This window comes from Anomaloglossus baeobatrachus, chromosome 4, assembly GCF_048569485.1.
Source record: "Anomaloglossus baeobatrachus isolate aAnoBae1 chromosome 4, aAnoBae1.hap1, whole genome shotgun sequence".
NCBI classification, from domain to species: domain Eukaryota; kingdom Metazoa; phylum Chordata; class Amphibia; order Anura; family Aromobatidae; genus Anomaloglossus; species Anomaloglossus baeobatrachus.
In genome coordinates, this window is record NC_134356.1 from 453,381,161 (window position 1) to 453,405,160 (window position 24,000).

At 49.2% G+C, this 24,000-nt stretch overlaps 1 protein-coding gene across 1 annotated transcript in view; it reads right to left on the bottom strand.

Annotated features, from left to right (window-relative positions):
- The window catches only part of LOC142303840 (activating signal cointegrator 1-like), a 118,220-nt gene that overhangs the window by 18,234 nt on the left and 75,986 nt on the right, over positions 1–24,000 (bottom strand). The window contains exons 9-10 of the mRNA XM_075345624.1: positions 11,498–11,670; positions 4,036–4,160 (exon numbers count right to left, since the gene is read on the bottom strand). Of these exons, the coding sequence (XP_075201739.1) occupies positions 4,036–4,160; positions 11,498–11,670 (298 nt within the window). The remainder of the gene's footprint in view (positions 1–4,035; positions 4,161–11,497; positions 11,671–24,000) is intronic.

Sequence of the window (24,000 nt, forward strand, 5' to 3'; positions counted from 1 at the left end):
CGAAGACCACGAGTCATTTGGAGGAGTATCGCTGAGATCTAGATGCTGGTTTGGCTGGCTGGCGTGATCTAGGACGCCAGGACGGATTTGCTTTGAAGGACGGGTTCTTCCTGTTTCTCTGTGGGGATCTGTTCCTCCTAGGCTGTGTAGTGGAACTGAAGCTGCGAAAAGGACGAAAACCTGAGGTCGACTGGCGGCGCGGGATACGTCTTGGTCTCAGCTGGGGAAGGGAAGTGCTCTTTCCTCCCGTAGCCTCGGCGATGATCTGATCGAGCCTGTCCCCGAACAGTTGGCCTCCTGCAAATGGGAGGCCGGTAAGAGATTTCTTTGAAGCTGCGTCTGCATTCCAGGCTCTGAGCCAGACCGCCCGGCGGATTGCCACCGTGTTGCTGGCCGCTTGTGCTGCGCAGTTGGCAGACGCCAGAGATGCGTTAATGATATACTCACCTGCTAGGACAATCTGTGCCGCCATGTTGACGAGCTCGGGATCGCCATCCTGTGAGCGAAGGCCTCTGCGGAGGGTGTCGGCCCATGTCACCATGGCCTTCGCTACCCAGACGGCGGCGAAAGCCGGCGACAAGGCAGCGCCTGCTGCCTCGAAAGCCGAACGGGCGAATCTCTCAATGTTTCGGTCCGTGGCATCACGGAGCGATGTCCCCTGTGGCAGAGATAGAACCGTATGCGAGGACAGGCGGGAGACCGGGGGGGGTCGACCACCGGTGAGCCTGCCCATTCCTTCCCAAGATCCTCGGGGAAGGGATAGTGTAAGTCAATCGACTTACCGTTGTTGAACGTCTTGTCCGGTTGCTGTCTGTGCTTGCGTAGGATCTCAGCGAATTCCGGATGATCGCAGAAAGACCTGTGGACACGCTTAACACGTTTGAAAGATACCTGTGAGCTCTGGCAGAGTCCGGCTGGAGCTTCAGCGTCTTATTCACTGCGTCGACCAGGCTGTCCACCATACGCCTGACATCAGCTGCCTGGTCCGAGTCCAGCAGTGAGGCTGCATCCGACTCTTCTCCGGAGAGATCAGATGGTCCCGGAGAGAAGTGGCGCTCGGGTCTTGGAGGGGAGAGAGACCTCTGGGAGGAATTGGAAGACGAGACCATGCGGGTTCGCTTCCGCGCTCCAGCAGCCAGGTCAGGGTCAGCACAACTGTCGTCCTGCGGCGGCTGGACCTGTGTGGCATGGCTGAGCGTAGGGAGCGACTGCAAAGCTTGCGCGATGGTCAGGGACGCCCTTGACAGAGAATCCACCGACTGGGAGAGAGAAGTCAGCCACTCCGGGGGAGGGAGCGCATTGGGGCCCGATGCATCCTGTACTGCTGCAGTAGCGGCGTGGACGGGGGGGCTGGCGGCGTCTGGGGCAATCTGCGTGGGCTGCGGATCGGGAGTGCAAGCTGCGCAGAGGGAGGTAGCCTGGCCTTGGGAGAATTTTTCGTTGCAGGACGAGCACGCAAAATGCATTATGAAGGGGGCCTGTTTGGATCGGGACGACTTAGAGTTAGGCATGGCTGCTCAGGGCTCCTACTAGGGACACTAGGGAGGAGACAGGAGAAAATTGGAAGAAAAAAAACAAAAAAGTACAAAGTGTCGCTGGTCCTAATGAGGAGCAGCACTCACCCTGGCCTGTGTCCTTCCCGGGTCAGCAGGGGCCTCAGAGTAGCTGGAGGTAGCCGCAGAGAAAAGTTGCTGTTGCTCACCGGCCTGCCTGTGCTGAGGTGAGCCGTTGGTAAGAGAAAAACGCGCGCGTTTGCCTCTTTTTTTTTTTTTTTACTGCTGGAGGGGGCGTGTGGCCGATGAGGTGGCTTTCTCTGGGCAGAATATGCAAAGGGCGGGCCAGAGGGGGCGCGCGCGCAAACGGGGGGCGGAGCGCTCCGGCCCAAGTTAGGCCCGAACCCGGGGACTAAATTAATGAGCGGCGGCCGCCGGGAGCGCAGCGCTGGGTGCGGAACAGCTCTCACCTGCGTCCACGCGCGTCGCTCGGATCCATAAGTCCCCTCCACAATTGCTGCGGCCCCTGGTAAGTGTTGAGGCATCCGAGGGGCCGCGATGGAGACTGCGCAGCGCTCCTGCGCTGCAGTGCCAGAACCTCAGCCTGGGCCCAGGGTATCAGGTGAACGCTGGGGGAGGCCTGGTGACAAAAGAACCCCTTGATGTGAGCGCTCCTGCGCTGCTGGCCGCTTGTGACAGTCTGACATCCTCAGGGAATCCTCTTCACCTCCACCAGAAACACCCCATGGGACGGTACCATGGGGGGGGTCGACGGAGAGTGTGTGCCCTTAAATCAAATAATAATCTCGGTCCCCAATCAACCCCTGGGGTGGTACCATGGGGCCGGAGGGGGATAGGGCCTGGCGTCTCGAGCCCTCAGGCAACCCTGGCGCGAGAGTTCTCTCTGAAGCAGGGTCTTTAACCCTGCAGAAGAGACAAAAAACGTAGAACGATGAGAATGCTGAGCGGTGCCGTATAGCCCGAAAAAAACGGAAAAAACCGCAATAGCCTAGGCTGAGGTTGGCCCACAGAGATATGGGCCCACTTCAGCCTCCTACGACACTAAGCAAAAAACTGGCATAGTACCGCCTCCGGCTCGGGGTGTACACTGCCAGGGAGGAGCTAACTCTTTTTATGTTCACTTAGTGTCAGCCTCCTAGTCACAGCAGCATACACCCATGGTCCTGTGTCCCCCAATGAAAGCGATAGAGAAATTAGGCAGGCTTTTGAATTTTACACTGATAAGTGTGAATAAGCATTCTTAAAATGGTTTATATGGGTGTATTTATGCCTTTAATGGGTTGGTACAATTAGAGCTAGTATCTTTTTCAATTAGCACAGGTGAAATCATTAGTCGCCAACGTATAAAGGGCTGAAAGGAAGATTCGGACACCAGGACAAATTTTTCAGGCTTGTGCCAAGTTAAATTCCAGAAATGAATATAACAATAGAAAGTTCTAATAAATAAAGTCAGGGACACAAATATAAAGAATGAAAGCAACTTGCCAAAATGCCACAGTTAGTTACAAGTGCTTGCTGCATATTATTACTGTACAGAAGGTTACAGAGGAAATCGCCCTCCTCCCTCCATCCTTGTGTCACAAATGTTTATCCTTCATATAAAATCCCAAAGTCCACAATCTGTGGCATCATCAAATAATCTCATCATACAATGCAAAGTTTTTCAATATCATTTTGATATACCGTATTGTAAAAGGAGGTCTAACATAACACTATTTCCCTTGTGACAATCACACATTATGTGAACACAACTTCCAGGACCGTTTTTCCAAGTTACATATTTTTTTAAACTAAACATAGTCCTCCAAACAACTTTAAGGCAAAAAAAAGAAATTGTCGAAATGCGAAATAGTACTCCAAGAATGTAAGAAGATGGCCCCATTCAGCCTGTCGCATATCAGGACGGGCTGCAGTCTGAAGAAACGCATCTCCCAAAACCTAGGTCTCAACTGACAGAGGAGCTGTATCATGAGTACACGTATCAGGGCTGCTGGAGACCCAGGAGAAAAAAATAAATAAATCTTCTCCTCGAGTGATTGAGTACAGGAAAAAGAGGCCGGATAAAAAAAAATCCTTTGTGCTCAGTCAGCTGAAAAGATGTATTTCTTTTGATGTTACAGCCCTTCTCCGGCAGCTCACCGGTATGTGTGCTTATGATACAGCTCCTGTCAGCTGAAACACCAGACTCCGGTGTTATGTTTCTTCAGACTGCAGCCCGTCCTTACATGTGACTAAGACATTCTGCCATTTGAATTAAGTGATAAGGCAATATTGTCACATTCTTAAAGAACCCCACATTGACTGAGCAGAGACATACTGTAGCCAGACAAACTCCCACATATACCCTCCACCTCAAAGGCATTAGATCACGGCTTCAAATAATGGATCTTAGGGTAGGTACACACTGCATTTTGCATCACATGTTCAGAAAATCTCACTCTGTCCCTAATAACTAAAGATCCCTGAAATAAATTTTTACTAGTGCTTTTTATCAAGTTTTTAAAATATTTGCCAGCTCAACCTTTATGAAGTAGCACTCGGTATGAGGTCTCTAGTTCTGAGATCTCCTGTGGGGAAGGATTTTTAGCTGCAGCTGCTATCCATAGACGGCCTCTATGAGCACTGTACCATGATCTGCCCTCCACTCTGAAAAAGAAAGCAGAGAAAAAAGAGAATTTTGTTACTTACCGTAAATTCTTTTTCTTATAGTTCCGTATTGGGAGACCCAGACCATGGGTGTTTAGCTTCTGCCTCCGGAGGACACACAAAGTACTATACTTAAAAGTGTAGCTCCTCCCTCTGAGCTTATACACCCCCTGGTAGCCAGTCCTAGCCAGTTTAGTGCAAAAGCTGAAGGAGAATAGCCACCCACAAGTAGAACCGAGTAGGAACCGGAACAACCGGAGACTCTGTCCACGACAACAGCCGGTGATAAACACACGGAACAAGAAAATTGCCAACAGGCAACAGGGAGGGAGCTGGGTCTCCCAATACGGAACTATAAGAAAAAGAATTTACGGTAAGTAACAAAATTCTCTTTTTCCTTATCGTTCCTTTGGGAGACCCAGACCATGGGACGTTCCAAAGCTGTCCCTGGGTGGGAATAAACAGAAAAAACTAAGAAGTAGGCAGAGCCTAACTTCACAAGTGGGCGACAGCCGCCTGAAGGATGCGTCTGCCCAAGCTCGCATCTGCCGAAGCATGAGCATGCACTTGGTAGTGCTTCGAAAAGGTATGCAGGCTAGCCCAAGTGGCAGCCTGACAGACTTGTTGAGCCGTAGCCTGGTGCCTAAAAGCCCAAGAGGCACCGACAGCTCTGGTCGAGTGTGCTTTGATCCCCGGCGGGGGAGGCACCTGAGCACTCTGGTAGGCGTCCGAAATGGTCGATCTAATCCAACGGGCCAAGGTCGGCTTAGAAGCAGAGAGACCCTTGCGCCGCCCTGTGGTTAGCACAAAAAGAGAGGTGCACCGCCTAAGCGCAGCGGTTCGAGACACATAGATCCGGAGAGCACGCACCAGATCTAGAGTATGCAGCGCTTTCTCAAAGCGATGAACAGGGGCCGGACAGAAGGAAGGCAAGGAAATATCCTGGTTAAGGTGGAAGGGAGAGACCACCTTAGGAAGAAAGTCCGGGGTCGGACGGGAGAACTACCTTGTCTTGGTGAAAAAACAAAAAAGGTGACTCCGAGGAGAGCGCAGCCAAATCAGAGACTCTCCTGAGAGAAGTTATGGCAACTAGAAAGGCCACCTTTTGAGAAAGACGATACAAACAAACCTCCCTAAGGGGCTCGAAAGGGGGTTTCTGCAATACCATGAGGACCAAGTTAAGGTCCCAGGGATCCAAGGGCCGCCGATAAGGCGGAATGATGTGAGACGCACCTTGCATGAAGGTGCGGACCTGAGCCAGCCGGACGAGACGCCGCTGGAACAGCACTGATAGAGCTGAGACTTGTCCCTTGAGAGAGTTGAGGGACAGTCCTAGCTGCAGACGGGACTGTAAAAAAGACAGAAGGGTCGGCAACGAGAATGGCCAAAGAGAATGGCCGGAACAGCGACACCAGGACAGGAAAATTTTCCAAGTCCTGTGATAGATCTTGACGGAGGAAGACTTACGGGCCCGAGTCATAGTGGAGATGACTTCAGGAGGAATACCAGAAGCCGTCAAAATCCAGGACTCAAGAGCCACGCCGTCAATTTGAGTGCCGCAGAATTCGGGCGGAAAAACGGACCTTGCGAGAGCAGGTCTGGACGGTCCGGAAGATGCCACGGCATCTCCACGGACAGTTGGAGCAGGTCCGGATACCAAGCTCGCTTGGGCCAGTCCGGTGCAGTGAGAATGACTCGACGGCCCTCCATTTTGATCTTGCGCAGGACTCTGGGCAAGAGAGCTAGAGGGGGAAACACGTAGGACAGACGAAACTGGGACCAGTCTTGAACCAGAGCGTCCGCGGCGAAGGCCTGAGGATCGTGGGAGCGAGCCACGTAAACCGGAACCTTGTTGTTGTGACGGGATGCCATTAGGTCCACGTCCGGAGTGCCCCACTTGCGGCAGATTGACTGAAACACTGCCGGGTGCAGGGACCACTCGCCACCGTCCACGGATTGACGGCTGAGATAATTGCCTCCCAGTTTTCTACGCCAGGGATGTGGACTGCGGATATGGTGGACTTGGAGTCCTCCGCCCATTGAAGAATGCGTTGGACCTCCAACATTGCCAGGCGGCTGCGTGTCCCGCCTTGGTGATTGATGTAGGCAACCGCTGTCGCGTTGTCTGATTGGACTCGAATATGCCTGCCCGCCAACAGGTGGTGAAAGGCTAGGAGAGCTAGAAGCACAGCTCTGGTTTCCAGCACATTGATTGAAAGGGCTGACTCGGACGGAGTCCAAGTGCCCTGTGCTCTGTGGTGGAGATGTACCGCTCCCCAGCCGGATAGGCTGGCATCCGTGGTGAGAATCACCCAGGATGAAGTCAGGAAGGAGTGCCCTTGGGACAGGGAGAGGGGTCGAAGCCACCACTGAAGAGAGCTCCTGGTCCGTGGCGACAGAGCCACTAACCTCTGTAAGGAGGAAGGCCGCTTGTCCCAACAGCGGAGAATGTCCAGCTGCAGAGGACGCAGATGGAACTGGGCAAAGGGAACCGCCTCCATGGAGGCCACCATTTGACCCAGCACCTGCATCAGACGCCTGAGAATATAACGGCGGGGCCTCAGGAGAGAGCGCACCGCCAACCGGAGTGACAGCTGTTTGTCTAAGGGCAACTTCACAAGTGCCGGCAAAGTCTCGAACTGCATCCCTAGGTACGCGAGACTCTGGGTCGGAGTCAGAGTGGATTTGGGAAGATTGACAATCCACCCGAATTGGGCTAGGGTGGCGAAAGTGAGAGAAACACTCCGCTGACAGTCTGCGCTGGATGTACCCTTGACCAGAAGGTCGTCCAGATAAGGAAGCACTGCTAAACCCTGGAGGTGCAGGACCGCAATCACTGCCGCCATGACCTTGGTGAATACCCGAGGGGCCGTGGCTAACCCGAAGGGGAGAGCCACGAATTGGAAATGATCCTCTCCTATCGCAAAACGTAACCAACGCTGATGTGACACTGCGATTGGCACATGTAGATAGGCATCTCTGATGTCGATTGACGCCAGGAACTCCCCTTGGGTCATAGATGCAATGACTGATCGCAGAGACTCCATGCGAAAATGCCGCACCCGGACATGCTTGTTGAGAAGCTTGAGATCCAGGATGGGCCGGAAGGTACCGTCCTTTTTCGGAACTAGGAAGAAATTTGAGTAAAAACCTCTGAACCGTTCCTGGGCGGGAACTGGGACAATCACTCCGTTTGCCTGCAAGGACGCCACGGCCTGCGAGAAGGTGGCGGCCTTGGAGCAGGGGGGAGTTGAGAGAAAAAATCTGTTTGGAGGGCTGGAAGAGAATTCTATCCTGTAGCCGTGAGATATGATGTCTCTCACCCACTGATCGGAGACTTGCTTTAACCAAGCGTCGCCAAAGTGGGAGAGCCTGCCACCGACTAAGGACGTGGCTGGAGCGGGCCAAGAGTCATGAGGAAGCTGCCTTAGTGGCAGAACCTCCTGCGGTCTTCTGCGGACGCGCTTTTGGGCGCCAGTTGGATTTCTGATCCTTGGCTGAGTTAGCGGACGAGGCGGAAGGCTTAGAGGATGACCAGTTGGAGGAACGAAAGGAACGAAACCTCGATTGATTCCTACCCTGGGCGGGTTTCCTGGTCTTGGTTTGTGGCATGGAAGTACTCTTCCCGCCAGTAGCTTCTTTAATGATTTCATCCAGCTGTTCACCAAACAGCCGTGAACCAGCAAAAGGGAGCCCAGCAAGAAACTTCTTGGAAGAAGCATCTGCCTTCCACTCTCGAAGCCACAAAATCCTGCGGATAACAAGAAAATTAGCTGAAGCCACCGCAGTGCGGTGAGCAGCCTCTAGCATGGCAGACATGGCATAGGATGAAAAAGCTGAAGCCTGAGCAGTTAAGGTAACCATCTCAGGCATAGATTCCTTGGTGAGGGAATGCATCTCCTCTAGAGAAGCAGAGATGGCTTTGAGAGCCCACACTGCTGCAAAAGTCGGGGAAAACGTGGCCCCCGCAGCTTCATACACAGATTTGGCCAGAAGGTCAATCTGACGGTCAGTGGAATCCTTAAGTGAGGTGCCGTCAGCCACCGACACAACGGTCCGGGCTGATAGCCTAGACACCGGAGGGTCTACCTTTGGGGAGTGGGACCACTCCTTGACCACCTCAGGTGGAAATGGAAACCGGTCAACAGAACCACGCTTTGGAAAGCGTTTGTCAGGGCAGGCCCTGGGTTTGGTCACAGCGGTCTGAAAACTGGAGTGGTTAAAGAACACACTCTTCACTCTCTTAGGCGAGGTAAACTGATGTTTTTCTGCCAAAGAGAGTTGCTCCTCTGACACTGGCGGATTGAGATCCAGCACAGAATTAATAGAAGCAATCAAATCACTAAGATCTGAGTCACCCTCAGAGAAATCGATGGGATACATAGCCTCCGAGCCCACAGTGCGGGCATCCTCCTCATCTAGAGAGTCAGCTCTTGAGACAGAGTCGTGGGATGGGGAGGGGGAGGAAACCCTGCGCCTTCTCTTAGAAGGACGGGGTCTGGGATCAGATGATGAATCCTCCGTGAGCTCCGATGGACGGAGGTCAGAGGATAGGAGTCCTCTGTCAAGTGTATTAGAGGCACCCTGTGAGGGGGGCTGATGCATATTCAAAGTCCTGGACAAAAGCCCCATGGACTCAGCAAATGACTGGGATATGGACCTAGAAAAGGACTCTACCCAGGCCGGGGGTTCAATCACAGGTGCAGTAGCAGCCTGAGAGACCATGCTGCTGGAGTGGGGGCTTTGCAGAGAATGAACCCCAGGGAGAATATACAGTGGTCCACAACCGGAGACCGGCTGTGGCTTACCAGACCGCTGAGCGCGGTGTTGTGTGCCCTCCAGATCCCGAAGCCCGGTTCCCCAGTCGCAGCACCTCAGCAGAGATGCAGAATGCAGGATGTCCCAGAGCAGAGTGAACTCTGCCTGAGAAGAGGGCGTTCCTATAAAAGAGCGGGAACTGGAGGGCTATAGAGACCTGCAGGGAAGGAGGGACGCCCCAGCAGCGGGGAGTGTCCCTCCCCTGTGTAGAACGGCCGCCGGGAGGAGCCGAACCTGTCCCTCTGCATGAGTGACATGCGAGGGCAGGAAAATGAAACTAGGCCTCCGGCGAAGCCGGGGCCTAAAATTAAGCGGCGAGGCCGACAAGCAGGCACCATCGGCACGGTTCTCAGGCAAAAGCTAGAGAACCCGCCTGAAAAGTTAAAACAATCACATACAGCATACTCTCCCCTTACAATAAAGAACCGGGACCCCCAACATAAGCGTCTCAGGTACTTAGCTGCTGAGACGCAGGTCCATGTCCCTGGGGATGAGTGCTCCGGTCCAACAGAATCCTCAAGGGGCTGTGGATGGAGACCGGACTCCTGCCAGGCATGGAGACCGTGCTGGCTCCCACTTCAAGCCAGAGCCCAGAAGGGATGGTGAAGGAGCGCGGCATGTAAGGCTGCAGCCTTGTAAATCAACCTTAACAACACAGCCGACACAGTGGGGTGAGAAGGGACATGCCGGGAGTCCAGACATGGACCCGCTTTTCTTCAAACTCTTTCCAAAAGTCAAACAAATCAGATGAGAATGCATGTGTGGATGTATGCCTCCTGACACAAAGCAATAAACTGGCTAGGACTGGCTACCAGGGGGTGTATAAGCTCAGAGGGAGGAGCTACACTTTTAAGTGTAGTACTTTGTGTGTCCTCCGGAGGCAGAAGCTAAACACCCATGGTCTGGGTCTCCCAAAGGAACGATAAAGAAAATAAAACAAATAGTCTCCAAATATGAAACCAGTCACATATCAAATATAACAGGAGTCACCTTGAAACAAAAATCACCACTTATCAGCTGGGGAAGTTGTACAAATAAGCGCAGGTCCAGCCAAAGCATATGCTGTATCATGCGGACCTATATGGTATAAGCACAATGTTCCCTATGCAAGAACACAGCAATGTTAGATCCCAGACGGGAAAAAGAGAGGGAGAGGGGAGATATTTTGGAGAAGATCAGTGTAAGGGGGAGATATTATGGAGAGGGGCAATGTGTTGGCAGATATTACGGAGAGAGGTAGTGTGGAGACGAGCATTGTGCAGAAGGGCATTGTGTGGGGAATATTACGGAGAGGGGCAGTGTAGGGGGACATTATGGAGAGGGGCAGTGTGGGGGGATATTTTGTACAGGAAGCATAGTGAGGTGCAGCATGGGAGATATTTATGTACCGTCGATGGTTCTGGTGCCGTATACAGGTGCTTCTGATCTTGTACACATGTAACAATCCATAACGTGCTACATAGCTATGTTAAAACTTAAAATAATCAAAATTAGCGCGTGTTCACACTGATTTTTTATGAAGTAGAAATTCTATAAAAACTTACTACTAGTGACCTATCAATGTACTGATTATGCACTGGTGATATATTCACGCAAGTACTCAAAAACATTTTGCGGCCCTTGGGATTGGTTCAGTATGGCGATGTGGCCCTTGGAATAAAAATATTTTGCACCCCTGGAGTATACTAGAGTAAAATGCTAGTGAAAAAATAGCAGATAAGTGGTTTCATAGAAGTATTAAATAAGGTACATTTACTGTTTGCCCATATTGTCTATAATGTAATGTCCACTAGAAACTCACTGACATGCGTTTCGCAGATTGTTCTTTAACAAGGGAAATAAATATTATATATACTAATATATATATATATATATATATATATATATATATATATATATATATATATATATATATATATATATATATATATATATATATATATTACACACACACACACACACATAGTTGGTCTGTGGAATATATATATATGTTTGAAAAGTGGATTCTAGGAATATGACATTGATTATATATTCTTTCTAAAAGGGGTTGATCCTTATTAGATAATGTTCAGCACCAGCTGCACTTTGTTAAATGTAACACGTCATGCTGTACCCCCATTTCATGGGTCCAACGGCTAGTTTCCACCACTGCTCCCAGTGTCTAGCATTGGCTGCGGCACTGATAGCACAATGACAGCCAATCAGTGAACTCAGCAGGCCTGCCAGTGTAGACAGAGCACCCTGTTCAGAGCTAATGACCGTCAGCACCGCAGCCAGTGACAGATACTAGGAGCTAGAGGACTTGGGGAAGGTAAGAACAGCACAATTTGTTATTTAACAAACTGCAGCCAAAGCAGAACGATACCTGGAAGGGAACAACCCCTTTAAGTTATGTGGTAGCTTAAAAAGGGGACCACATGTATCGAATATTTACTTCATATCTTGTTGATATGTGGTAAGTGTCTTGGATGGGAGTAATTGCACACAAAGTAAAAAGAGAGTTCAGACACCATCTTTACCTTTTAATGCCAGCAACAAGAAGTGAAGCCCATGGCTGGTGCATACTCAGACACATGCCTTGATCACTGATCTCCTGCAGTTCTTTGTCCTGTATCCGAAGTCTACTGCGCTCATCGGAGTCTTCTACACCAGTCCTTTTCCTATTTGAAGTGGCGCTCACCTGATCAACCCACTGGAAAAACAAAACACAAAAATTGTAGAAAAATAAAGATTAAATACAGTGATCAACGTATTGTTAGCCCTCTATAACTCATTTGTAAGGCCACATCTGGAATATGGGATCCAGTTTTGGGCTCCACATTTATAAAGGATATTCAAAAGTTAAAGTCAGTTCAAAGGCGGGCAACTAGATTATGGAAGGCCTCCCATACGATGAGAGTTTGGAAAAGATGGTCTTGTTAAGCTTAGAAGTAAAAAAAAGACATCTCACAGGAAATCTCATTTACATGTAGAAATACTTTTGTGGTCAATGGAAAGGACTGGCACATGACTTATTTCTTCCAAAGACAATACTAAAGGATCATGGGGCACTTATTACGAGTGGAAGGATGGGGATTCCGGCAGCTAAACAGTAAAGAGTTCTTTACAGTTAGAGCAGTCAGACTGTGGAATGCTCTACCACAAGAGGTAGTAATGGCAGATACTATAACAGCTTTTAAAAAAGGGCTGCATGATTTCCTTAGTACTCAACATGTGGGTTATAAAAAATTTGAACTTCATGAACCTACATCTTTTTTCAACCTATGTAACTATGCAATTAACGTACCATATATTTCGTATTACAAGATGAACCTTAACATAAAGGTCACCTAAGGTTTAGACAGGAGAAAATGGAAAAGACTTTTTTTTTTTTCCTGTTAATTAAATATTCCCTGGTGCTGTAATATGGAGGGGTCATTATCACCAATTTTAACTTACTACGATAAAATAGGGAAATAATAAATCTATCGTTAGGGTTTCTCTGCAGTGTGTATTATACAACACACAGCTCTGCTACATGTACATTTACAGACGCACAACTCTGAACAGCATTCACACCTGTGTATGTCTATTGTTGACCTGTCCCTCTGCCTTACGCACAGTTCACCACTCCCTCCTACAAATCCTCTCTTCCCTTAGCTTCAAGGATCTCCTTATACCTTTCCAAATACACATTTAGCGTCTCCCACTCCCATACTATCTCCTATGTCAACTCTCTCTGTTGGTGTCCCTCAAGGCTCTGTCCTGGGACCCCTCCTCTTCTCCATCTATAATTAGGACAAAAAAAACACAACAAAAACACAAAATGAGCATATACCATATAATAAAGTAAAAAAGTAAATAGTACTAGTACATGTAAATAACATAGGGCACTTAGTTAGCAACGTTTGATCAAAAAGGGTAAAAGACATCCCACCGCAACAAGGTGTACTTAGTTGGGATGGTCTGACTCTAGTATTATAACATTACCTTACATCAGTGAGATCAGTGGAAATAAGGGCAGAGAAGCACAAAGCCCGAACTACAGTCACCTATCTATGGGAAGCTATACAGATATCATCCTTCTCTGCCCTTATTTCCACTGATGTCCCTGACGCAAGGTAAGGTTATAATTCTACAGTAGGACCATGTTGACTAAGCCCACTTTGTCGCGGTGGGATGGCTTTTACGTTTTTGATCATACAGTGTTATCCTTATGCCCTGTTATTTAAATGTAAAGAAGGGAATTTTGTTTACTTACCGTAAATTCCTTTTCTTCTAGCTCCTATTGGGAGACCCAGACAATTGGGTGTATAGCTTCTGCCTCCGGAGGCCACACAAAGTATTACACTTTAAAAAGTGTAATCCCTCCCCTCTGCCTATACACCCTCCCGTGCATCACGGGCTCCTCAGTTTTGGTGCAAAAGCAGGAAGGAGGAAACTTATAAATTGGTCTAGGGTAAATTCAATCCGAAGGATGTTCGGAGAACTGAACCATGAACCAAAAGAACAATTCAACATGAACAACATGTGTACACAAAAGAACAACAGCCCGAAGGGAACAGGGGCGGGTGCTGGGTCTCCCAATAGGAGCTAGAAGAAAAGGAATTTACGGTAAGTAAACAAAATTCCCTTCTTCTTTGTCGTTCCATTGGGAGACCCAGACAATTGGGACGTCCAAAAGCAGTCCCTGGGTGGGTAAAAGAATACCTCGATAAAAAGAGCCGAAAAACGGCCCCCTCTTACAGGTGGGCAACCGCCGCCTGAAGGACTCGCCTACCTAGGCTGGCATCTGCCGAAGCATAGGCATGCACCTGATAGTGTTTCGTGAAAGTGTGCAGACTCGACCAGGTAGCCGCCTAACACACCTGCTGAGCCGTAGCCTGATGCCGCAATGCCCAGGATGCACCCACGGCTCTGGTAGAATGGGCTTTTAGCCCTGAAGGAATCGGAAGCCCAGAAGAACGGTAGGCTTCAAGAATCGGTTCCTTGACCCACCGAGCCAAGGTTGACTTGGAAGCCTGCGACCCCTTACGCAGGGGCGTCGTGCGAGAAATGTAGAGCCGGAGTGCTCTCACTAGATCTAACAAGTGCAAATCCTTTTCACATTGGTGAACTGGATGAGGGCAAAAAGAAGGTAAGGAGATATCCTGATTGAGATGAAAAGGGGATACCACCTTAGGGAGAAATTCCGGGACCGGACGCAGAACCACCTTATCCTGGTGAAAAACCAGGAAGGGGGCTTTGCATGACAGCGCTGCCAACTCCGACACTCTACGGAGCGATGTAACTGCCACTAGAAAAACCACCTTCTGCGAAAGACGTGATAGAGAGACATCCCGCAGTGGCTCGAAAGGTGGTTTCTGAAGAGCCTTTAGCACTCTGTTAAGATCCCATGGTTCCAGCGGCCTCTTGTAAGGTGGGACTATGTGGCAAACTCCCTGCAGGAACGTGCGGACCTGCGGAAGCCTGGCTAGACGCTTTTGAAAAAACACGGAAAGCGCCGATACTTGTCCCTTGAGAGAGCCGAGAGACAAACCCTTGTCCATTCCGGATTGAAGGAAAGAAAGAAAAGTGGGCGAGGCAAACGGCCAGGGGGTAAAACCCTGATCAGAGCACCAGGATAAGAAGATCCTCCAAGTCCTGTGATAGATCTTGGCGGACGTTGGTTTCCTGGCCTGTCTCATAGTGGCAATGACATCTTGAGATAACCCTGAGGACGCTAGGAGCCAGGACTCAATGGCCACACAGTCAGGTTGAGGGCCGCAGAATTCAGATGGAAAAATGGCCCTTGAGACAGCAAGTCTGGTCGGTCTGGGAGTGCCCACGGTTGACCCACCGTGAGGTGCCACAGATCCGGGTACCACGACCTCCTCGGCCAGTCTGGAGCGACGAGGATGGCGCGGCGGCAGTCGGACCTGATCTTGCGTAACACTCTGGGCAGCAGTGCCAGAGGAGGAAATACATAAGGCAGTCGAAACTGCGACCAATCCTGAACTAATGCGTCCGCCGCCAGAGCTCTGTGATTTTGAGACCGTGCCATGAATGCCGGGACTTTGTTGTTGTGCCGAGACGCCATGAGGTCGACGTCCGGCGTTCCCCAGCGGCAACAGATCTCTTGAAACACGTCCGGGTGAAGAGACCATTCCCCTGCGTCCATGCCCTGGCGACTGAGAAAGTCTGCTTCCCAGTTTTCTACGCCCGGGATGTGAACTGCGGAGATGGTGGAGGCTGTGGCCTCCGCCCACAGCAGAATCCGCCGAACTTCTTGGAAGGCTTGACGACTGCGTGTGCCGTCCTGGTGGTTGATGTACGCGACCGCCGTGGCGATGTCCTACTGTATGCGGATCTGCCTGCCCTCCAGCCACCGATGGAACGCCTTTAGGGCTAGATACACTGCCCTTATCTCCAGAACATTGATCTGAAGGGAGGACTCTGTCGGAGTCCAGGTTCCCTGAGCCCTGTGGTGGAGAAAAAACGCTCCCCACCCTGACAGACTCGCGTCCGTCGTGACCACAGCCCAGGATGGGGGCAGGAAGGATTTTTCCCCTCGACAAAGAAGTGGGAAGAAGCCACCACTGAAGAGAGGTTTTGGTTGCCAGTGAAAGAGATACGTTCCTGTCTAGGGACGTCGACCTCCTGTCCCATTTGCGGAGAATGTCCCATTGAAGTGGACGCAGATGAAACTGCGCAAGGGGAACTGCCTCCATTGCTGCCACCATCTTCCCTAGGAAGTGCATGAGGCGCCGCAAGGGGTGTGACTGGGCCCGAAGAAGAGAGTGCACCCCTGTCTGCAGCGAACGCTGTTTGTCCAGCGGAAGCTTGACTATCGCTGAGAGAGTATGAAACTCCATCCCGAGGTAAGTCAGTGATTGGGTCGGTGTCAATTTTGACTTTGAGAAATTGATGATCCACCCGAACCTCTGGAGAGTCTCCAGAGCAATGGTCAGGCTGTGTTGGCATGCCGCCCGGGAGGGAGCCTTGACTAGGAGATCGTCTAAGTAAGGGATCACCGAGTGGCCCTGAGAGTGTAGGACCGCCACCACGGATGCCATGACCTTGGTGAAGACCCGTGGGGCTGTCGCCAGGCCGAAAGGCAGTGCCACAAACTGAAGGTGTTCGTCCCCGATGGCGAAACGCAGGAAGCGTTGATGCTCCGGTGCAATCGGCACATGGAGATAAGCATCCCTGATGTCGATTGATGCTAGGAAGTCTCCTTGGGACATCGAAGCGATGACAGAGCGGAAAGATTCCATCCGAAACCGTCTGGTTCTCACGTGTCTGTTGAGTAGCTTGAGGTCCAGAACGGGACGGAATGATCCGTCCTTTTTTGGCACCACGAACAAGTTGGAGTAAAAACCGCGACCACGTTCTTGAAGGGGAACGGGGATCACAACTCCTTCTGTCTTCAGAGTGTTCACCGCCTGAAAAAGTGCATCGGCTCGCTCGGGGGGCGGGGATGTTCTGAAGAAACGAGTCGGAGGACGAGAGCTGAGCTCTATCCTGTAACCGTGAGACAGAATGTCTCTCACCCATCGGTCTTGGACATGTGGCCACCAGGCGTCGCAAAAGCGGGAGAGCCTGCCACCGACCGAGGATGCGGTTTGGGGAGGCCGAAAGTCATGAGGAGGCCGCCTTGGAGACGGTGCCTCCGGCGGTCTTTGGAGGACGTGACTTAGACCGCCATGCATCAGAGTTCCTCTGGCCCTTCTGTGGCCTGTTGGACGTGGATGATTGGGACCTGGCTGAGGGCCGAAAGGACCGAAACCTTGATTGAATTTTTCGTTGCTGAGGTCTGTTTGGTTTGGACTGGGGTAAGGACGAGTCTTTTCCCTTGGATTGCTTAATAATTTCATCCAATCGCTCGCCAAACAAACGGTCGCCAGAAAATGGCAAACCGGTTAAGAACTTCTTGGAAGCAGAGTCTGCCTTCCATTCGCGTAGCCACATGGCCCTGCGGACTGCCACCGAATTGGCGGACGCTACCGCTGTACGGCTCGCAGAGTCCAGGACGGCATTCATGGCGTAGGATGAAAATACCGACGCCTGAGAAGTCAAAGACGCAACTTGCGGAGCAGAGGTACGTGTGACCACATTAATCTCAGACAGACAAGCTGAGATAGCTTGAAGTGCCCACACTGCTGCAAAGGCTGGGGCAAAAGACGCGCCTATGGCTTCATAGATGGATTTCATCAGGAGTTCTATCTGCCTGTCAGTGGCATCCTTGAGCGATTAACCATCTGCCACTGATACTACGGATCTAGCCGCCAGTCTAGAGACTGGAGGATTCACCTTGGGACATTGAGCCCAACCCTTAACTACGTCAGCGGGGAAGGGGTAACGTGTGTCATTAAGACGCTTAGAAAAGCGCTTGTCCGGAAATGCTCTGTGCTTCTGGACAGCATCTCTGAAGTTAGAGTGATCGAAAAACGCACTCAGTGTACGTTTGGGAAACCTGAACTGGTGTTTCTCCTGCTGAGAAGCCGACTCCTCTACAGGTGGAGGCGGGGGAGATAGATCTAACACCTGGTTGATGGACGCTATAAGGTCATTTACTATGGCGTCCCCTTCCGGTGTATCAAGATTGAGAGCAACGTCAGGGTCAGAGCCCTGAGCTGCGACCTCCGCTTCATCCTCCAGAGAGTCCTCAAGTTGAGACCCCGAACAGCGTGATGAAGTCGGGGAAGGTTCCCAGCGAGCCCGCTTAGCCGGTCTGGGACTGCGGTCCGTGTCGGAGTCCTCCCCGTGAGACCTAGGTGTCACCCCAGGAGCACGCTGCTGCGCAGACTGAGAGGGGCCTGGGGGCGATGAACTCACAGTGCCCGAGGCCTGTGTAAGGACCGATCTGGACTGCAAGGCTTCTAGTATCTTAGCAGACCATCTTGTCCATAGACTGAGCCATGGATTGTGAAAGCGACTCAGAGAGTTTCTCAGCCAAAACTGCAAACTCTGTCCCTGCCACCTGGACAGTGGAAGCCGGCGGTTCTACCTGAGCCGAGGGTCCCACCAGTGCCCGAGGCTCCGGCTGAGCGAGTGCAACAGGGGCCGAGCATTGCTCACAGTGAGGGTAGGTGGAACCTGCAGGTAACATAGCCGCACAAGAGGTACAGGTTGCAAAATAACCCTGTGTCTTGGCACCCTTGCTCTTTGCGGACGACATGCTGTTGTCTCCTCGGAGAGTGATCACTGAGGGTATATAGCCAAAAGCAAAACAATGCGGCCGAACAGAGAAAATGTATACAAATATAAATATAATATATATATACATATATATATATATACATATATATATATATACATACATACATATATATATATATATATATATCTATATCTATCTATATATATATATATATATACATACATACATATATACACTTCGGCACCCCAGGGGGACCAGCACCGGGTAACCGGTGTGGCTTACCGACCGCCCGAAGCGGTTGTGTGTCCACCAGATTCCCTGCCTTGGGCCTCCCAGAGCTGCAGAGCTCGTTCTGAAATCCTCCACCGGCAGAAGTGATTGTAAAAATGGCTGCCGGAGCTCTCAGGGGAGGAGGGAGCCGTGGGCGGCGACTAATAAAGTGCGGGAATCTGGTGCCCCACAGTGATCAGTGAGGGGGGAGGAGAACACTTAAGTATGCTCCAGCCCTCACTGCCGACGTCCAGTCGACCGTCCCGCCCTTACCCCTGACTGGCAGGCCCGGGGGCGGGAGTTATGGTACTAGGCCGCATGAAGCCGGGGACTAAATTTAATAACGCGGCCGGCAAACAGGCGCGGTAGTCCCGGTCGTGTCTGTGACACAGGCGCTCCATGCACGGTCCCCAAGGGGACACAGAGTACCTTTAGATGCAGGGCCTTGTCCCTGATGATACCAAGTCTCCTGTCCGGCAGATTCCCCCAGGGGCTGCGGAGGGAGCCCGGTCCCAGTGAATGGTGACCGGATAGGATCCCACTTCTCCCAGAGCCTCTAAGGGATGGGGAAGGAAAACGGCATGTGGCTCCAGCCTTTGTACCCGCAATGGGTACCTCAACCTTAACAGCACCGCCGACTTAGTGGGGTGAGAAGGGAGCATGCCGGGGGCCCTGTTGGGGGCCCTCTTTACTTCCATCCGATACAATCAGCAGCTGCTGCTGACTAAAATGGGAGCTTGAGTGAATGTGTGCCTCCTTCAACACAAAGCATAAAACTGAGGAGCCCGTGATGCACGGGAGGGTGTATAGGCAGAGGGGAGAGGTTACACTTTTTAAAGTGTAATACTTTGTGTGGCCTCCGGAGGCAGAAGCTATACACCCAATTGTCTGGGTCTCCCAATGGAGCGACAAAGAAAGTACTATTTACTTATTAACTTTATTATAGGGTATATGCTCATTTTGGGGTTTTCTTTTGAGTTTTATCTTTGAAAATAGCTATATTGTGAACATGCTCCTATTTCATACATACCAACTTATCTCCGGCTCATTTTTTTTTGCTTTCCATCTATACCTTTGGCCTAGCATGATTCAAAGTCCTATGGCTTCCAGTACCATCTATATGCTCATGACACTCAGATTATTCTCTCTGGCCCAGACATCACCTCTCTGTTGTCCAGAATCCCAGAGGGTCCTCAGCCACGTCTTCCTTCTCATCACACTTTCTCAAACTCAATGTGGACAAAATAATAATAATAATAATAATAATATTTATTCATTTATTTATATAGCGCTGTTAATTACACAGCGCTTAACATACAATGGCAACACTGTCCTCATTAGGGCTCACAATCTAGGTTCCCTATGAGTACGTTTTTGGAGTGTGGGAGGAAACCAGACAACCCGGAGAAAACCCACGCAAACACAAGAACATACAAACTCCTTGCAGATGTTGTCCTTGGTGGGATTTGAACCCAGCGCTGCAAGACTGCAACGCTAACCACTGAGCCACCGTGCCGTCCTCCTCATTTTTCCTCCATCTCACCTAACTCCCCTACCCAATCTAGCCATCACAATAAATCACAATGCTCTCCCCTGTACCTGAAGTCTGTTGCCGCGAAGTAACCCTTGATTCTGCATTATCCATCAAATCACACATTAAGCTCTTGCCACCTCCAACTCAAAAATATTTCCAGAATCATTCCTTTCCTGAACTCTGTATTGTACTAGAATGTTAGTGCATGCCCTGATCACCTCCCATCTGAACTACTGCAACATCCTCCTCTGTGGACTCCACTGCTAACACTCTCGCATCTCTTCAGTCCATCCTTTTTTTTTTAAAATCAGGTTCATTTTTATTTAACAGCAAAATTATACAACACATAAAATAAATTCCCCCATAAAAACATCTCAGAAAGGGGAAAAATCTTTAGTCAGTAAGAAAAACTACACAAATTACATAATAAACAATGCACCCGTAGTCCACATCTCATTTCAATATGGGTCACAAAGTGCATATTATTTCCCATTATATTCTCCATAGTGTAGATTACCCAGCATCTTTACGACATATTATATATATATATATATATATATATATATATATATATATATATATATATATATATATATATATATATATATTCCAGCAATACGCATATCATCCTATTTGAGTAAATTTGTTAACCGGTTAGAAGGAGAAGGACCTGGTCGCCCGCACTGTCCTGCAGTAACGCCGAGGAGGGAAGGCCTGGGTATCCAACCATGCCCCCCAGATCTTGTAGAACTTCTTCAATGCATTTCTTTTAAGGTATACTCCTCTCTCCAGTCAAAGTATAGCGTTTACTCTTTCCCTAAGATCCCTGATGACCCGAGGCGCCGGGTCCAACCAGTGGTAGGCCAACAGTTTCCTAGCCTGGTACAAGAGACATGTAAATACCGACCATTACCGGCGAACTCAAGTCCACCCCTCCTTCCAGTAGACCCAGGATACATATAATAGGTCTTGGCTGTAGACAGATATTAAAAACTTGTGTAACCAATTCTAATACTGCCCTCCAGTAATCTTCAATATTCCCACAGGACCACATCATATGTATCAGATTAGCACCCTTCTGCCCGCCCCTAGGTACACAGATCATCCATCCTAACTCCCATCTTATGCAATAGACTAGGTGTCCTATATACTCTATGTAACAGGAATAGCTGTGACAGTCATTGGCCTTCAGATACAGCAAGGCTTGGAGACTGAGACAGGACCTCACCCCACTGTTCCTCTGTCATAGGGCCTAGGTCCCTCTCCCACTTCTCTCTAGCCTGCAAAGGGAATTTGTCGAGGTGTCTGGATAATATTACTGTATATAACCTAGAAATAATACCATAGGAGCAGTCAGATGTCAACAAATCAGTAAGAGTGTGATTCCGCTCTATCCTAATGTCCAAATGACGTGTCTGCGTCTCATAGGCGTGGCGGAGCTGCAGGTATTGGTAAAAGGAACTGTGCGGTATCCCAAACTCAACTTGAAAATGGTCAAATGTTTTAAGTATGTTATTCTGAAGAATCTGAGACACCTGATGCACCCCCCTGCTCACCCATATTCTCCAACCCGGGAGTCTCTGCAGTTCCGCCAGTCCACGATTATGCCATAAGGGCCAGTACTCTGTTGTTCCTGATATTCCCAGCAACTCCTTCCCCCTATCCCACACTTTGTACATCAATGCTAATGTTGGATATAATGGTCCTCCTCTGGGAGAGTATCCTGCGTCCAAAAAAAACACTGGGTGTCCCCATTTTGCAAGGCCCCTCACCAATTTGCCCCCAGCGTCATATGCCTCATCCTTTCCCCAACCCCTAAAGTGCTGCATCTGTGCCGCAACATAATAAACCCACGGGTTGGGGACTGCCAGACCCCCCTCCTCCTTCCCTCTCTGCAGTGTCACAACACGGATTCTAGCCTGCTGCTTTTTCCACAAGAGTTCCTGAAACAAAGTGCTGATTTTACGGAAAAATTTCCAGTGGACCCATATTGGGGCGTTGTGGAGAAGATACAGAAGTTTAGGCATCAGTACCATTTTTAGTAGATTAGCACGGCCAATAAGGGACAGCGAGAGTCGACACCAGGCATCCATCTTGTTCCTAAACTGAGCCAACACAGGTTCCAGATTTTGAGAGTAGTAATCACGCGGTCGGGCACTAACCACAATCCCCAGGTATTTAAATTTATCCACTGTCGGAATTGGCAGCCCCAGAGTACTAAAATTAGATGGGAGTGGATCTATAGGGAGCAGTGCCAACTTCTCCCAGTTTATTAGGAGTCCCGAGCGCCTACCAAATTCTTTAATAATATTAATTGCTGGGCCCACCGATGTCACCACCTCCCTGAGATACAGCAACAAATCGTCCGCATAGAGGGAAACCTTATGCTCCAGACCGCCTATCTCAAACCCCCTTACGGCAACAAACGCATGAAGCATAGCCGCCAATGGTTCAATTGCCGCTGCAAATAGTAATGGAGAGGGAGGACAGCTCTGTCTCGTGCCCCTGGCCAGATTAAAAGATGAGGAGGTACAACGATTAACTCGAATCCTGGCCCGCGGAGAGGTATATAACAATTTGACCCAGCCAATAAACCGGGAGCCAAGACCCAATTTCTCCAAAACTACCCATAAGAAATTCCATTCAATATTATCAAAGGCCTTGGCTGCATCTAATGACAGGACTGCCAGTCCATCCTTAAATGGGGTTTTCCTACGAACATAGTTCATTTTAATCAATAGATCTTGGAATAATGATAAGTTCCACAATTGGATGTGTTAATAAAAAAACAAAAAAAAAACAAAAACGTTGCTGTGCTGAAATAATTTTATAAATGTGCCCCAGCTATATACAGGCAGGGAGGAATGCAAATGATCATAAAGACATTACAGCACAGGATCATAGCTGATTCCTTCTGTGAGGTAAAACATTTTCCTGCTTATTTTCTGTGATACCAATGTGATATGACTGAAAGAATGTGTGATTAGATAGGAATCAAATCATAATCATAAGATAGGAGTGATCCCAGATATTATTTGATCCATCAATAATTCAGTATCAAAGAAGATGTCCTTTGGAGGGCCAAAATAATGACCAGGGAATACATGTCTTGAAGCAGTTGAAGATAAAGGAAGTAACATTTACAGTTCCACTTACAGGAAACTTGTGGTTAGCTTAAAGACAGTTTTAAGGATGAAATTTACGGCTCATTGCAATATTTCACTAAACTGTGGTCAGCCAGTTGTCAACTGACAGGATGTGCTGGAAATGTGCAGGAAGCTGCCGTTACCTACAACATTTTGTGGTCAAGTTACATGAACATGACTCAGCTGTCATGTGCTGGTGACCATTTAGACACAACCTACAATATTTTCCTATAAAATATACACGGAACTCGCTTAAGGTAGGGAAATACCTTCCAGGACATTGAAGTGTACGTACGCACTGTTCCTGTGATGCCATGCCAAGATGCCATGTTGATTCCTTATCTTAACTCGAGTTCCCTCCGATGTGAAAGGATTGCTACAACATAACGGTAATGTTGATGCATATTTCTGTTATTGTATAAGTTTCTATGACTATAAGATTCTAAATGCCTATGTACCATTGATTATATTCATGTGCTATTAAAATAAATAGTATCTTGCTATAAAGAATATTAGTATTCGTGCCTGATTAGGATATCAGTGAGCGCTTCGTAAGTACGGGCTTTCAGCCCCCTTTTTAGTAGAATTTAGCAAGACATAAATTGGCGTAGTCGGCAGGATTACTTCTATAAGAAGTAATTAACGAATTTTTGTAATTTAGAAGTTAAAAACATATATTTGGCAAATTTCCAGATATTTTTCAATCTTTTTGCATAGTGTCAAAATGTTCAGAAAGCGTAAGGATAATGTTAAGGAGGTTGTTGTGGAGATCCCCACCTGGATTGAGGCTCCCTACAATCTTATAGCACATGAACTGGTCAATTGTGGATTGGCAGAACAATGGCAGAATAAGCATAAGGGTTGTGTACCTACTGATGTTGTGAATGTACTCAGTAGTGCCCCTGTGAAAACAGGTGATGTAGTGTCTTGTGGATTGGTAGAACAATGGCA